Here is a 14,501-nt window from a genome sequence, read left to right as displayed (position 1 = left end):
CCTTTGCTTTTAACGACATCTTTCATTAATCTTGCCGCGCTAGTTGTTGTCTGTTTTCAAAAGCTGCGTCTAAGACAGTCAGTGTTAGTTTTATTTAGACCACATGAAAAGAGGCAACAAACTGTGGATCACTTGTGCCAAGCCGATGGTGAAATTCGTCCACGGCTTTGTCGCGCCGACTTCAGCACAGCTATTTCCAACGGGATCACCTAAAATAGTCGTAATTTCAAGTTGTTTTGTTGTTTTACCTTCTAATTGTCGTCGCCAACAGCAGATTTGAAATTCTAGGATAAACAATGCAGCATGGTCCGCTATTTTTCGACTGTTGTGTTTAGGTTGTTGCGATTATAGTCTTCTAGCAGGTCTATTTCAGAACAACATGTTTTTCAACAACAAGCAATGCAATATTTACATTATTTTAGATGCAATATAATAAGTATACCATACTCGTCATAGAAGGGACGTAGCCTGTATTCACAGCATATTTATATCGATAGAAAGAGAGGAAAAATCAAAAAAAGATAAAGAGAAAATAATGCGATAAGGTATACGTGTCGAAAGCGAATAGCGCTGAGCGCAATCAGTAAAGCTCTGTGATAAAACGTTTTATACAAAAAAAAAAAATTAAAAAGAAACGTCTAAGCGAATTATTAATGCGATGCAAAATCATTTGACAAGCCAATGAGCAAAAATCCCGTATAAAAATGATTGGAAGTAATTTTTGGAACAAATGAAAAAATCTTACTGAAATTTCCCAGAGATTACAAGTAGACGACAAGAAAACACATTCTTATCTGGATTGGACTCGTAAGTTATATTTTATGCTTAGCAAATAAACTGGCTGATAAACTGAAAGCAATTTCGGATTACAAGTGAGGGTTGTTCAGTGTCAAACGGCGTTTTCTAATAGTAGCTTGTCCAAGTTCTTGTCTCGCTAGTCTCGGGTGCAATTAAGTCTAAAATGTCATCGACTACTACCGAAAATGTAGATGGCATCCAGTTCGATCGCAATGATTTTTTAGGGGAAGGTAAATATGGTAAAGTGTATCAAGGTACTTATAAAGGTCAACGTATAGCAGTCAAGCGAATTGTGAAGAGTGAAGTTCAAAAACATGACAACGAGTTAATCATTCTGCAGCGGTTAGACCATCCCAATATAGTTAAATTTGTCCATTTCGCAAGCGATAAAGACTTCAAGTAAGATTGTTACGTGATTAAATTAATATGAAAATTTTCATGATTTTTGCGATTCAGTTACTTTGCTTTAGAATTGTGCGACGCCTCATTGGATCAGGTGTTCCTGGATCAGGATAACCCTCGGAAATATAAAGGATCTGCATTACCAAACAATTTCGAGGTGTTCTTCCAGTTAGCTTCTGGCCTCAAATACATTCATTCACAAAATCTAATCCACCGGGACATTAAACCGGATAACATTCTCATTTCTGTAAAACCTACAGACAAAGGTGAAGAGATAACGATCAAGTGGGCTGATTTTGGATTTTCACGAGGAGTAAGTGCACGAGGAACATTTACAATGAGTGGAATCAAAGGGACTCAACTTTGGTTCTCTCCCGAAGTGGTGGAAATTATAGGCAGAGACGTACGCGTTGAAAAAACTAAAAGCTCCACCAAAAGCGATGTTTACGCAGAAGGCCTCGTATTCGGTTATATTCTCTTAAAAGGAAGACATATTTACGGTGAAAATGAGAAAGAAATTCTGAATAACATGATGGAAAACACATTAGTCAATATGAGTGGTAAGTGACCTCTTGATGTAGTTCAAATAACATGAGCATAATTTAAATGTTTAAAATTTAAAAAAAAATAGATATTCACCAGAAACATTTAGCACGCAACTTAATAGAACAAATGCTGACCAAGACACCTGATACAAGAATAACATCTGAAGACGTTGTTAATCAACTTCAATCCATCAAAATTAAAGTAATCAAATCACAAAACATAGACACTTTCGTCAATGAAATAGAATTTTCTAACAAAGGTTTTCCATTTAGCTAAGCGCAGAAGAAAAACACCTGAATCGGTTGTGCACAGATTCCTGCCCAACAACAGATTTTAGGAATAACATCGAAACTTTAATGCAACTCGGCATCGACCTTAACGCAAAGAATAACGATGGATGGAATGCGCTTCATATTTTATGTCGAAATAATTCAAGCCTCCATTTAATGGATGCTCTTAAACACTTGATCGAACTCGGCATCGACATAAACGCAAATGACAACGATGGATATCATGCGTTTCATCTTTTGTGTCGATATAATTCAAGTCCACACTTGATCGATGCGATAAAACTCTTGATCGAAATGGGCATCGACAAAAACGGAAAAAACAAAGACGGATGGAATCCACTTCTTCTTTTGTGCAGATACAATTCAAGCCCACACTTAAATGATGCGATTAAACTCTTGATCGAACTCGGTGTCGACAAAGACGCAAAAACCAGCTATGGATCGAATGCGCTTCATCTTTTGTGTCGAAACAATTCAACCCCACACTTAATCGATGCGATTAAACTCTTGATCGAACTCGGGATAGACAAAGGAGCAAAGAACAACAATGGAACCAATGTGCTTCATCTTTTGTGTTTAAACAATTCAAGCCCACAATTGATTGATGCGATTAAACTTTTGATCGAACTCGGTATCGACGAAAACGGAAAAAACAAAGACGGATGGAATGCGCTTCATCTTTTGTGTGAAAGCAATTCAAGCCCACACTTAATCGATGCGATTAAACTTTTGATCGAACTCGGGATAGACATAAACGGGAAAAACAACGACGGATGGAATGCGCTTCATCTCTTGTGTCGATACAATTCAAGCCCACACTTAACCGATGCGATAGAACTCTTGATCGAACTCGGTATCGACGAAATCGAAAAAAACAAAGACGGATGGAATGCGCTTCATCTTTTGTGCTGTAACAATTCAAGCCCACACTTAATCGATGCAATTAAACTCTTGATCGAACTCGGTATCGACAAAAACGCAAAAAACAACGCTGGATCTAACGCGTTTCTTGTTTTGTGTCGAAACAATTCAAGCCCACATTTAATCGATGCGATTAAACTTTTGATCGAACTCGGGATCGACAAAGGCGCAAAAACGAACACTGGATGCGCGCTTCATGTTTTGTGTCGAAACAATTCAACCCCACATTTAATCGATGCGATTAAACTTTTGATCGAACTCGGGATCGACATAAACGAGAAAAACCAAGACGGATGGAATGCGCTTCATTATTTGTGTCGGCACAATTCAAACCCACACTTAATCGATACTATTAAACTCATGATCGAAATGGGCATCGACAAAACCGGAAAAAACAAAGACGGATGGAATGCGCTTCTTCTTTTGTGTAGATACAATTCAAGCCCAAACTTAATTGATGCGATTAAACTCTTGATCGAACTTGGTGTCGACAAAGGCGCAAAAACGAACACTGGATGCAACGCGCTTCATGTTTTGTGTCGAAACAATTCAACCCCACATTTAATCGATGCGATTAAACTTTTGATCGAACTCGGGATTGACATAAACGAGAAAAACCAAGACGGATGGAATGCGCTTCATTATTTATGTCGGCACAATTCAAACCCACACTTAATCGATGCTATTAAACTCTTGATCGAAGTTGGTATCGACATAAACGGAAAAAACAATGGCGGATGGAATGCGCTTCATCTTCTTTGCCGATACAATTCAACCCCACACTTAATTGATGCAATTAAACTTTTGATCGATATCGGCTTCGACACAAACGCAAAAACGAACGCTGGACGCAATGCACTGAATCTTTTGTGTATTCACAATTCGAGCCCACAATTCATCGATGCGATTAAACTATTGATCAAACTCGGCATCGACAAAAACGCAAGAACAAACTTTGCATCTGATGCGTTTCATCTTTTGTGTCAAAAAAATTCAAGGAAGCGATTAAACGATGTGATTAAACTCTTGATCGAACTCTCCAACAACGAAAACGAAAAAAACAAAGACAGATGGAATCCGCTTCATCATTTGTGTCGATACAATTCAAGCCCACACTTAACCGATGCGATAGAACTCTTGATCGAACTCGGTATCGACGAAATCGAAAAAAACAACGACGGATGGAATGCGCTTCATCTCTTGTGTCGATACAATTCAAGCCCACACTTAATTGATGCGATTAAACTCTTGATCGAACTCGGTGTCGACAAAGACGCAAAAACGAACACTGGATGCAACGCGCTTCATCTTTTGTGTTCTAACAGTTCCAGTCAACACTTAATCGATGCGATTAAACTCTTGATCGAACTCGGCATCGACAAATCCGCAGAGGAGGACAAGGGATGGAATGCGCTTCATGTTTTGTGTCGATACAATTCAAGCCCACACTTAATTGATGCAATTAAACTCTTGATCGAATTCGGCATCGACAAGGACGCAAAGGAGAACAAGGGATTTAATGCGCTTCATCTTTTGTGTCGAAACAATTCAAGCCCACACTTAATTGATGCAATTAAACTCTTGATCGAATTCGGCATCGACATAAACGTAAAGAACAACGATGAATGGAATGCGCTTCATTTTTTGTGTCGAAACAATTCAGGCCCACACTTAATTGATGCAATTAAACTCTTGATCGAATTCGGCATCGACAAGGACGCAAAGGAGAACAAGGGATTTTATGCGCTTCATCTTTTGTGTCGAAACAATTCAGGCCCACACTTAATTGATGCGATTAAACTCTTGATCGAACTTGGTGTCGACAAAGAGGCAAAAACGAATACTGGATGCAACGCGCTTCATCTTTTATGTTCTAACAGTTCAAGCCCACACTTAATCGATGCGATTAAACTCTTTATCGAACTCGGCATCGACATAAACGTAAAGAACAACGATGAATGGAATGCGCTTCATTTTTTGTGTTCTAACAATGCGAGCCTACACTTAGTCGATGCGATTAAACTTTTGATCGAATTCGGGATCGACAAAAACGCAAGTACCAACGCTGGATCCAGTGCATTACTTCTATTATGCCGAAACAATTCAGGCCCACAGCTGATCGATGCAATCAAACTCTTGATCGAAGTTGGTTTCGACAAAAACGAAAAAAACAAAGACGGATGGAATGCGCTTCATCTTCTTTGTCGATACAACTCTAGCCCATACTTGATCGGTGCAATTACATTTTTGATCGAACTCGGCGTCGACATAAACGCTAAAACAAACGCTGGATACAATGCGCTTCATCTTTTGTGTGTAAACAATTCAAGCCCACACTTAATCGAGGCAATTAATCTCTTGATTGAACTCGGTATCGACAAAAACGTAAAAAACAACAAGGGATGCAATGCGCTTCATCTTTTGTGTTGTAACAATTCAACCCCACACTTAATCGATGCGATTAATCTCTTGATCGATCTCGGCATCGACAAAAACGCAAAAACCAACGATGGAATGAATGCACTTCATCTTTTGTGTGATGACAATACAAGCCCACACTTAATCGATGCAATTAATCTCTTGATTGAACTCGGTGTCGACAAGGACGCAAAGGACCAAGATGGATGGAATGCGCTTCATCTTTTGTGTTTTAACAATTCAAGCCAACACTTGATAGATGCAATTACACTCTTGATCAAACTCATCGACAAAAACGCAAAAACCAACAACGGATGGAATGCGCTTCATCTTTTGTGTTATGACAATTCAAGCCCACACTTAATCGATGTGATTAAACGCTTGATTGAATTCGGCATTGACATAAACGCAACAACCGACGGGGGATGGAACGCGCTTCATGTTTTGTGTCGATTCAATTCAAGCCCACAATTAATCGATGCGATTAATCTCTTGATTGAACTCGGTATTGACAAAAATGCAACAACCAACGGGGGGTGGAATGCGCTTCATATTATGTGTCGATTCAGTTTAAGCCCACACTTAGTCGATGCAATTAAACTCATGATCGAACTTGGCTTCGACAAAAATGTGAAGACCTCTTTCTCTAGATCAAATGCACTCCATTTGAGTCGGAGCAATCCAGTTCTTAGAAACTGCAACGTAGACGAAATCTTTAGTACCGGATGTGGTGCAATTACAACGATATTAAGGCCTGTTTCTCTTGTGAACACAAGAGAAACAGGCAAAGAAAACGTTACGTTGCAATAAACGAGACTTGATAAAATACGGTTAACTGCATAAACTGATCAATCGCAAAGAGTATAAGTTTCGAACTGAAATATCAACGCATCTAAGTTTAAGTAATGATTTAAATCAATGGCCGGCTTTAAAACCAAGTTTGCCTGTTTCTTCACCAGGACTCGCTAAATTCTGCAACAAATTCTGCAAAAAAAGAAACAATAAAAAAAATGATCATTTAGTAAAAAAGAACGGCGCTGTAAACATTTGGCTCAATATTAGAGGACAACAAATGATTTGCAGATGATCCATTATTTCTAACACATTCCCCACTGAAGCAGGCACATGTTGCAAGCAATATCGATCCAAAATGTCCAAGTTTCTTACGACGGCCATGAATCGAAAAATATTAAAATTGACCAGCGTGCAAGCCTAGTCGAATGATCCAGGCTCTGCCTTAGATGCGACTGTATTTACCACAGAAATGTAACATTTTTCTTTCGTGTCAATAGACTATAGTATTATTGTCTAAACAAATTTACGTCATTGATTGCATGACAAATTCCTTACCTGCGTTTATGTCCAGCAAAGAAAAGGTGGCAACGCTCTCACATACTGGCGAAGAAGCAAAAGGAAAAGGTGCACGTTCATGGGACACAAATTCACTACTGCACATTGTCGCACTCCACCAGACCAGAGACTAAAGTGAAAAGCACTGATCCCTACTACGGGCTCGGTAGACATGCTCAGTCTTGCCGGTGGTGGCGCGCGGAACGTATAACATTTTTCGAGTAGTTTTCCATGCTGAAGTCAATGCTACACACTCCAACTTGTTGCCGTGTAATTCTTATTGTACGAATTATCTCACGTACATTAACTGTTTTTGTCTTTTTTCCAGTACTTATGAACTATTTCAGTTATTTCTCTCAACTCTAAACTAGTTCTCACTTATAAACTGTCCCATTTTGTTCTCAGTATTTTCAGGTAAGGCAAGTCATCCTTAGGGAGGACTAGACACTAGAGTTGAGCGATAAAACTGGAATTTTTTTGTGGGGGTGGGAGAGAAACTTTACAAGGAGACTGTAAGATCTCATTTAGCAAGAATTTGAAAAATTCAAAAAGACGAAGATGATAAATAATAGACGAAAGGAAAACATGGGTTACAGAGAACTCTGCTCGATTTGAAAAAGAAACAGGCAATTTGTTGTTAAAGATAACACAACTTACCAGGTTCATTGAACCATCGTTGAGCTATTGTTCCATAGGCGGGAGAACTCGTGTCTCATTGCCTTTTGTCCCTGAGCTAGCCAGCATGGTTTTACTTCCCGTACCTCTAGCGCCCATGGTGAGAAGGCGGGTGTGTTATAAACATGTGCAGTGAAACCCAAATACTATGTAATTCCATTTTCTTTATCCGATATCATAAATTTTTCTTGTCTAGTAGTACACATATTTTAAATAAAACATTTCTAAAATTATATTTTTTTAACATTTGGAATAATGCATTCCAAAATGAAAATAGTCTTCCAATGATTATATCGATTCTTACACGATCAATCAGCGAAATCGGTACGGTACACGTGCCCGAAGAAAAGTAGGAGGAATGGTTTTCTCTCAGTGTGTGCAACGAGATGACTGCGACAATTCGTTTAATATTTAGTAAGGTCCTACATCGGGTACAGAAATTCGCTCCCTAAAAAATTATTATTATTACAATTATTATAAATACTGGTATTGATGGGTGTTTGATTATTTAATTTCTATGCATTTCACATTTTGGCAAACGTGTAGATACGGACGTGGAACCAGTGAAGGGCGAAAGTAGAATGAGCCTCGAAATGGAGGAAAAGATGAAGAACATGATGGCGACTCAAGCATTGAAAACTTGTCCATTACGTATCCAAAAAACTATGTCCGGCTTACTCTCAGAATGATAAGGTATGCCACGAATCATAGCATGACTGAGCTAAATTCAACAGTACATGTTTGACCTGCAAGTTTTTGATTGCATTTTGTTTGGCAGGTCTACGTGCCGAATACAAAACATTAACTCGTTAGACTTAAGGATGCCTGACTTAACTAGACTAAGTGCGATAACGTATAGTAGATCTTTTGTACAAAAATTTCTATTCTAAGTCGTGCGTTTTGATAAAAAGCCTTTTTGTGATAAGCCAGTCGGCCTTGCATCTATTCTTCACACCGAACAGGTAGACGTAAACACAGAGGTTGATTATATTAATGTGATTTATTGCCCAGTTGCTAGGTCGTTTACAGTGCTTGTTTATGGGGTGCTGGTCAACGCGTTTGAAGTAACACATCGTCAAGGACGAGATGATATCGATTCCATCTCGCCCATACAAACATACTAACGTGACTCGGCATTTCAACAGGTGCAAAATAGACAGAAAATCCCAAAAAGCCAGCAACACGTATAGGAAGTACTGAAGGTCTCTATCATTCTACACGGAGAGATATCGAAAAGCAGATCGTCGTCTATTGGACGTCTTGTGATTTTGATTTGCCCACTTGTTTTTATTTTTAGTCGCAGCGTATTTTTTTCGGTGATAACGAGATGGTATTAGAACAGAAAAATTAGACCTTTGGGATACGCTTTTATTAGATAGTATTGTGCTTTCGACATACTACCTCCAGTACTTTGACTGCAGTCTTCCCATTTCTTCTATTACTTCCTCTCGATTCTTGAAATTCAAACCCCAAGGTAAAACCTAAATTTAAATATTTTAAATTCTTTAAATAAAATAAAAGACGTATGCAAATCAGAATAACGAAAGATGACTAGACAAGTGAAGAGCTTGGCAGGTCGGCAGCATTTCTGGAAGACTCTTTGAGGCGAAGAAATTGGCAGCCCAACTGGCCTCTCTAGCAATAGATCATATCGATGGCGTCACTTACGATGACCTGCCCCACTACGGACAAGTGCATGTTGTGGCCGAATCCACCTCCAGCCTAGGGGACAATTTTATGAGCGATACTTTCATTGTAACAGCTCAACTTACAGCATCGGAAAACAAGACTCAGACGCTGAGATATATCCTTTATCAAACAAAATGTAAATATGTGTTATAATTCAAATTTTTTACACTTTTTTACACTTTTTAAAATTTGAACTTGGCGCGGTAAAAAAATGGCCGCCATAATGGTTTATCAAAAACCACTTTTTCAAACGTAGTTTTTGGGGTTAAATATAGCATCTTAAAATTCTTTTTTTTGACCTCACGTCTTTTTCACACACCCCCTCCCCCTTCTAAAATTATGCTCTGCCTGTTAAATAAATCGATGATTACAATTACAACTTTATGTTTATATTTATGTTACTTCACCATAACTATTGTACATATATTTGATATATATAATAGTAATATATATATTATAATTGTATGTATGTAAAATATATAAATATAATTGTACGTTTTAATATATAGTAATATAATATATGTGTATTTATAATAATGTAATTTATATACATTATCATATTATATTGTGTATTATATAATAATGTATTTATAATAATGTATTTATATTTATATAAAAATATAAATTTATATAAACCGAATTTATATAATTCTGCGCTACACGCATTTTTCTTTAACTGGTTTAACTTTGACGGTTTAACCATCAAAGCAACCAAACAAAGCCCTAAGGGCGGCCACACACACTTTCCCCATAAAGAAAACTGTAGGCGCGATTATGTACTAAGTAGTACATATTGCCTTATGATACTTTCATTGTAACAGCTCAACTTACAGCATCGGAAAACAAGACTCAGACGCTGAGTACCTTTATCAAAGTACGTTATTCTTTTTCCTACGTGGCTCTGCCTGAATAAATCGATGCCAACTTCTTCACCTGGAAATTTTGGTCATTTTTTATCTTTTAATCAAGTGTTTTTCCCCATTTCGTTCTTTGGGTAGAACCCGTTACTTTAGCAGACAAAAAGCCTAACGTCAAGATCAGATTGATTCATTTGGATGCCATCAAACCCTTCCGTGTTACTCGGTGGCATAAGGTTTAAAACGTACTTCTCCAGTTAGTTTTTTAAGTTACAAAAGTAAGCTAAGTAAGAAGTGACTATCACTCTTATTTTATTTTCGCGTAATTCCATCGGTCAGGAACAGGAATTATTCGACAACATGGCAGATGTTGGCATGGAGCTGGCAGAACATCAACTCTTTTGGAAAACGCTTTTTGAAGAGAAACAGTTAGCTCCAAAATTGGCCTTGTTGGCAACTGTTGACGGTGTTACGTACGACGACATGCCCCAAAACGGACAAGTACATGTCTCAGTCCATTCCGCATCCAATCTCGGGGATAATTTTATGAGCGACACGTTCACCGTGTCAGCCCAATTGAAGCGACGTTACACGACCAAGACTTATAAGGCCTTTGCCAAGGTAGAAAACAGATTTTTCTTAATTTCGTTTATTTATTTCGTTTGAATTATGGAGAGTTTTGCTTTTATGCCAAAACCAGATACTGCCTTCCAACCTATTGCTGCGTCAAGCAGCTTATGAATCGCACACTCATCATCACGAGATGCACATGTACCTTCGTTTCTTCGGCCTCCTGCGCGAAATGCATGTTGGACAACCCATCACGCTCGATGTCCCTAATATTTACTACGTCAACATTGAAGAAATTGTCCAAGACAAGACGGATGGATCAGGCACTTGCATTGTCCTCGAGGATCTTTCATCGCAAGGTTATTGCATGTCGGATAAATTTGGAGGGGCTGATTACCGGCACTGCCACATGGCATTAACTTCACTGGCTCATTATCACGCTTTAACTCTGAATGCCGTGAGAACGTGGCAAGATCCGTCCACTGGCGAATTATCCAATTTGCCACACTCTGCAAGGTTTTTAACGCAGGAAAAGACTGTTTACGAATTCAGTGCGGTTCAAACTGCCAAAGACTTTTGCAATCGTATGATCGAGTTTACCCAAGATGTTAAAAGACCAGACGTAAGCTGATTAGAAATTTTAATTACACGAAAGTTAGTACCTAATCTTTATCCTTTACGACATCATTAATTAGCTGGCTGAATGGCTTCAAAAGTTGATGGACGATCGGCTGTCTGAAGTCGTCCTTGTTGATACGGTGCAATCGTGTGGACCACTGGCCTGCGTACTACATGGAGACTTTTGGAACAACAATATTCTATTCAAATATTCAGATGAAGCTCAGCAAGGTGGAATCAACAACATTCCCGTTTCCTTGAAGTTGATTGACTTTCAACTTTCGAGAGTTGGCCATCCAGTGACTGACATCCTCTATTTCATGTACGCCAGTGCCAAACCAGAGGTTAGACAGCGACACATGCAGGGATTGTTACGTCATTATTTTGATACGTTGAATGCCGACTTGCGGCTGTTTGGTGTTACACTTCATTATTACACCTGGCAAGATTTTCTAAACGATTATAAGAAGAGATCGTTGATGGGCCTAATCTTTGGTGGCTTGATCATGTCCATGGGACTGGCTAAAGCCGTCGTGTCTACGATGCAACATTTGGATGAGGAAGAACACCTTAAAGGGACAAGCAGCAAAGGACCTGGTATACCATCTTTTATCATTGAGGTGGCATTCGAAAAATTTCATTTTTATTATCGCATTTGCTTATAGTTAATGAAACACATGAAGAAGAGTTCAGTGGGAAGAGCGCCTCATTTGAGGAGACGATAAAGAACATGATGACTTCTCACAAACTGAGCGATAATCCAATTTTAACTGATCGTCTTTTGAAACTCATCACGGAAGTTTATAGCCTACATAATACGCCATAAATACGGAATTCTTAACGTCCACTTGATAAATAAAAATTTTTTTCAACCACTTGCAAAAAGTGTCAAACTTGTTTTCATTTGGCAAACAACTATCTATAGAGTTCCGACCAAATAAAACAAATGTTTTCAACTGTTAAAAGTATGAAAGATGCAACACGCCATTAAACATATAAGCCTTTCTCTAAAAAAACAAAAGCAGCTTTCATTTGATTATTAGTATAAAAATGCAATATTGAGAGATAAGAATACAGATGACAAAATTATAGGCCATTATTCCATATCTAAAGGCATTGTGCCCTCGGTGCATGTTGTTGTACACTTCGGATTCCGACTGGACCTCGACTGACCACCGGTTCATTATTTACTCAAGTTCCGTTATCTCTCTACTACGCAAGTTGTGCATTTGCTTTTGATACGTCCACATCGCAGTTGTTTCTGCTCTTTTCTTTTCTACATTCCAAGGTAAAAAAGGAAGCTCAAATTAACGTTGGCGAAAAAAAAAAGCCACAAAAATTTTATTCCATCTTCTAGTTACAATCTGAACTTCATCCTTCGTCTTTGTGTCCAACCTGCCGACTTCAGTCAGCTGAGATCGTCACCATGACGGGCACAATAAATAACCTGGTGGAACATCAAACGTTTTGGCGAACACTCTTCGAATCCAAAAAATTATCGAGTCAGCTGATCTCTTTGGCAAAAGATCACATCGATGGCATCACTTACGATGACCTGCCCAACTACGGACAAGTGCATGTTGTGGTCAGACCTGCGTCCAGTCTAGGAGACAATTTCATGAGCGACACATTTATTGTTAAGGCTCAAATCAGCGGCGCCATTAAAAGTGAAGCTAACACCTTGAGCACCTTTGTCAAGGTAAATCCGTTTAAAAAGAATTGCTCTAATAAAAAAAAGTAGTAAGTATGTCGTGCTTAGGTATTGCCTGCGAATTTCTTGCTACGTCAAGCAGCTTATCAATCTGGCGTCCATCATCGCGAGATCAAGATGTACGATCATTTCTTTGGCCTCATCCGGGAAATGTATGCTGATCAACCGATACCGTTCAATGTCCCAGATTGCTACTACACCCATGTGGAGGAGGTTGTCAAGGGCGAAACGGATGGGTCTGGTATTTGCATCTTGCTCCAAGACCTCAAAGCAGAAAATTATCGCATGGCCGATAAAACGCAAGGAGCTGACTATCGTCACTGTCACATGGCATTGACATCCTTAGCTCATTTTCACGCTCTTACTCTCAACGCGTTGAGGCAGTGGAAAGATCCATCCACCTGCCAACTATCGAATTGCCCGCCAAATGCGAAATTTATCCAGGATGAGAAAACGTTTTACGATTTCGGTATGGCTCAACACATTCAAAACTCTTCGAACTCTATGCTGGACTTTATCCAAGAAGCCAACAGGCCCGATGTAAATATAGACTCATTTTTCTACAATAATGCCAGTCAAGTAAAGGTCTTGCTAATTCACAGCTTGTGGATTGGTTTGCCGAAGTGCTGCAACGTATCCACGAAGTCGTTCTGATCGACACGGTTGAAAGTAGTGGTCCATTAGCGTGCATCTTGCACGGCGATTATTGGCTCAACAACATGCTGTTCAAATACGAAGACGATGGCAAACCCAATTCTAAACCAATTGCCTTTAAAATGATTGATTTTCAAGTGGCTAGAATTGGCCATCCTCTCAATGATATCCTCTACTTCATGTACTCGAGTGCCGCTCCGGAGACGAGAGAGAAACACATGCTCGTTTTACTTCGTTATTATTTCGATACTTTAATGACTGATTTGAGGTTACTTGGCGTTTCGTTCGATGACTACACTTGGCAAGATTTTTTGGACGATTACAAGAAGAGATCGCTGATGTGGATGTTGATGGGCATCGTTGTTATGTCGGCTTCCCTCAACAAGACAGCCGTCAACGATTTAAAAGAGCTGGATGCCGAGGAAAAGCTGAAGGGACCTAAACCAGGTCTGTGTACTCTCCTATCTTTTCTGGATTCATTTTATTTTCAACTGTTAAATAATGTAGGGATCGATGCGGAAACGATCAAAGGCGAAAGTGGATTCAGTCTCGAACTGGAAGAAACGATGAAGAACATGACGGCCAGCCAAAAGTTGAGCGATAACCCAATTCTAACTGACCGTCTTGTGAAACTCATAAGCGAAGTCAAAGCTTTAAACTGTTCACAGAAAAAGATTTTCTTTCCTACCGATTTTCGAGCTGATTAAATAAACAATACAATAAAAATATTCGAGTAGTGATCTTGACCTGTTTTATTGTCACGAATTTTAGTGTCTTTGTTTCCCGTTCGCTTAAAAGGCAGACGAAAGAAATCATTTATCATCGTCAAACTGCTTTCGCGTCAGGGGGAAAAGCTTCAGGAAAGATAACGAGAAAATATTCGATAAGGTATAAGTGTCGAAAGCGAACAGTGCAGAACGCAATTATTAAAGCGCTATGATAAATCGTTTTACACCCAGAAAACCTTAAAAGAAACGATTAGAAAGACAATATGAGCAAATT

General features: G+C 38.9%; 3 protein-coding genes and 1 long non-coding RNA gene across 4 annotated transcripts; all 4 read left to right on the top strand.

The window, feature by feature from the left end:
- The first annotated feature begins 961 nt into the window (after window positions 1-961).
- LOC130686997 (serine/threonine-protein phosphatase 6 regulatory ankyrin repeat subunit B-like) lies at window positions 962-6,750 on the top strand. The gene is made up of 4 exons (XM_057510153.2): window positions 962-1,197; window positions 1,255-1,760; window positions 1,832-1,947; window positions 2,019-6,750. Exons 1-4 carry the CDS (start codon window positions 962-964, stop codon window positions 6,183-6,185), a joined length of 5,025 nt encoding a protein of 1,674 aa, XP_057366136.1. The 3' UTR covers window positions 6,186-6,750.
- Window positions 6,751-7,756: 1,006 nt separating this feature from the next.
- LOC130687041 (uncharacterized) lies at window positions 7,757-9,125 on the top strand. The gene is made up of 3 exons (XR_009000016.1): window positions 7,757-7,831; window positions 7,947-8,874; window positions 8,937-9,125. It is a non-coding gene; the product is annotated as an uncharacterized LOC130687041 (long non-coding RNA).
- An 863-nt stretch (window positions 9,126-9,988) lies between these two features.
- On the top strand, window positions 9,989-11,981 carry LOC130687039 (uncharacterized). The gene is made up of 4 exons (XM_057510195.2): window positions 9,989-10,567; window positions 10,647-11,138; window positions 11,212-11,731; window positions 11,800-11,981. Exons 1-4 carry the CDS (start codon window positions 10,307-10,309, stop codon window positions 11,958-11,960), a joined length of 1,434 nt encoding a protein of 477 aa, XP_057366178.1. The 5' UTR covers window positions 9,989-10,306; the 3' UTR covers window positions 11,961-11,981.
- Window positions 11,982-12,297: 316 nt separating this feature from the next.
- LOC130687037 (uncharacterized) lies at window positions 12,298-14,227 on the top strand. Its single transcript, XM_057510194.1, has 5 exons — window positions 12,298-12,422; window positions 12,492-12,833; window positions 12,894-13,385; window positions 13,448-13,946; window positions 14,007-14,227. Exons 2-5 carry the CDS (start codon window positions 12,561-12,563, stop codon window positions 14,204-14,206), a joined length of 1,464 nt encoding a protein of 487 aa, XP_057366177.1. The 5' UTR covers window positions 12,298-12,422; window positions 12,492-12,560; the 3' UTR covers window positions 14,207-14,227.
- The last annotated feature ends 274 nt before the right edge of the window (window positions 14,228-14,501 follow it).

Source organism: Daphnia carinata, chromosome 2 (assembly GCF_022539665.2).
Source record: "Daphnia carinata strain CSIRO-1 chromosome 2, CSIRO_AGI_Dcar_HiC_V3, whole genome shotgun sequence".
NCBI lineage: Eukaryota > Metazoa > Arthropoda > Branchiopoda > Diplostraca > Daphniidae > Daphnia > Daphnia carinata.
This window is presented reverse-complemented; position numbering and strand designations above follow the sequence as displayed.

Coding starts and splice junctions, on each gene's coding strand:
- LOC130686997 (XM_057510153.2), top strand. CDS start 962: ATGTCATCGACTACTACCGAAAATGTAGATGGCATCCAGTTCGATCGC. Junction 1,198..1,254: donor GCAAGCGATAAAGACTTCAA/GTAAGATTGTTA, acceptor TTTGCGATTCAG/TTACTTTGCTTTAGAATTGT. Junction 1,761..1,831: donor CACATTAGTCAATATGAGTG/GTAAGTGACCTC, acceptor AAAAAAAAATAG/ATATTCACCAGAAACATTTA.
- LOC130687039 (XM_057510195.2), top strand. CDS start 10,307: ATGGCAGATGTTGGCATGGAGCTGGCAGAACATCAACTCTTTTGGAAA. Junction 11,139..11,211: donor AAGATGTTAAAAGACCAGAC/GTAAGCTGATTA, acceptor ATCATTAATTAG/CTGGCTGAATGGCTTCAAAA. Junction 11,732..11,799: donor GACAAGCAGCAAAGGACCTG/GTATACCATCTT, acceptor ATTTGCTTATAG/TTAATGAAACACATGAAGAA.
- LOC130687037 (XM_057510194.1), top strand. CDS start 12,561: ATGACGGGCACAATAAATAACCTGGTGGAACATCAAACGTTTTGGCGA. Junction 12,834..12,893: donor CCTTGAGCACCTTTGTCAAG/GTAAATCCGTTT, acceptor TGTCGTGCTTAG/GTATTGCCTGCGAATTTCTT. Junction 13,386..13,447: donor AAGAAGCCAACAGGCCCGAT/GTAAATATAGAC, acceptor GCTAATTCACAG/CTTGTGGATTGGTTTGCCGA.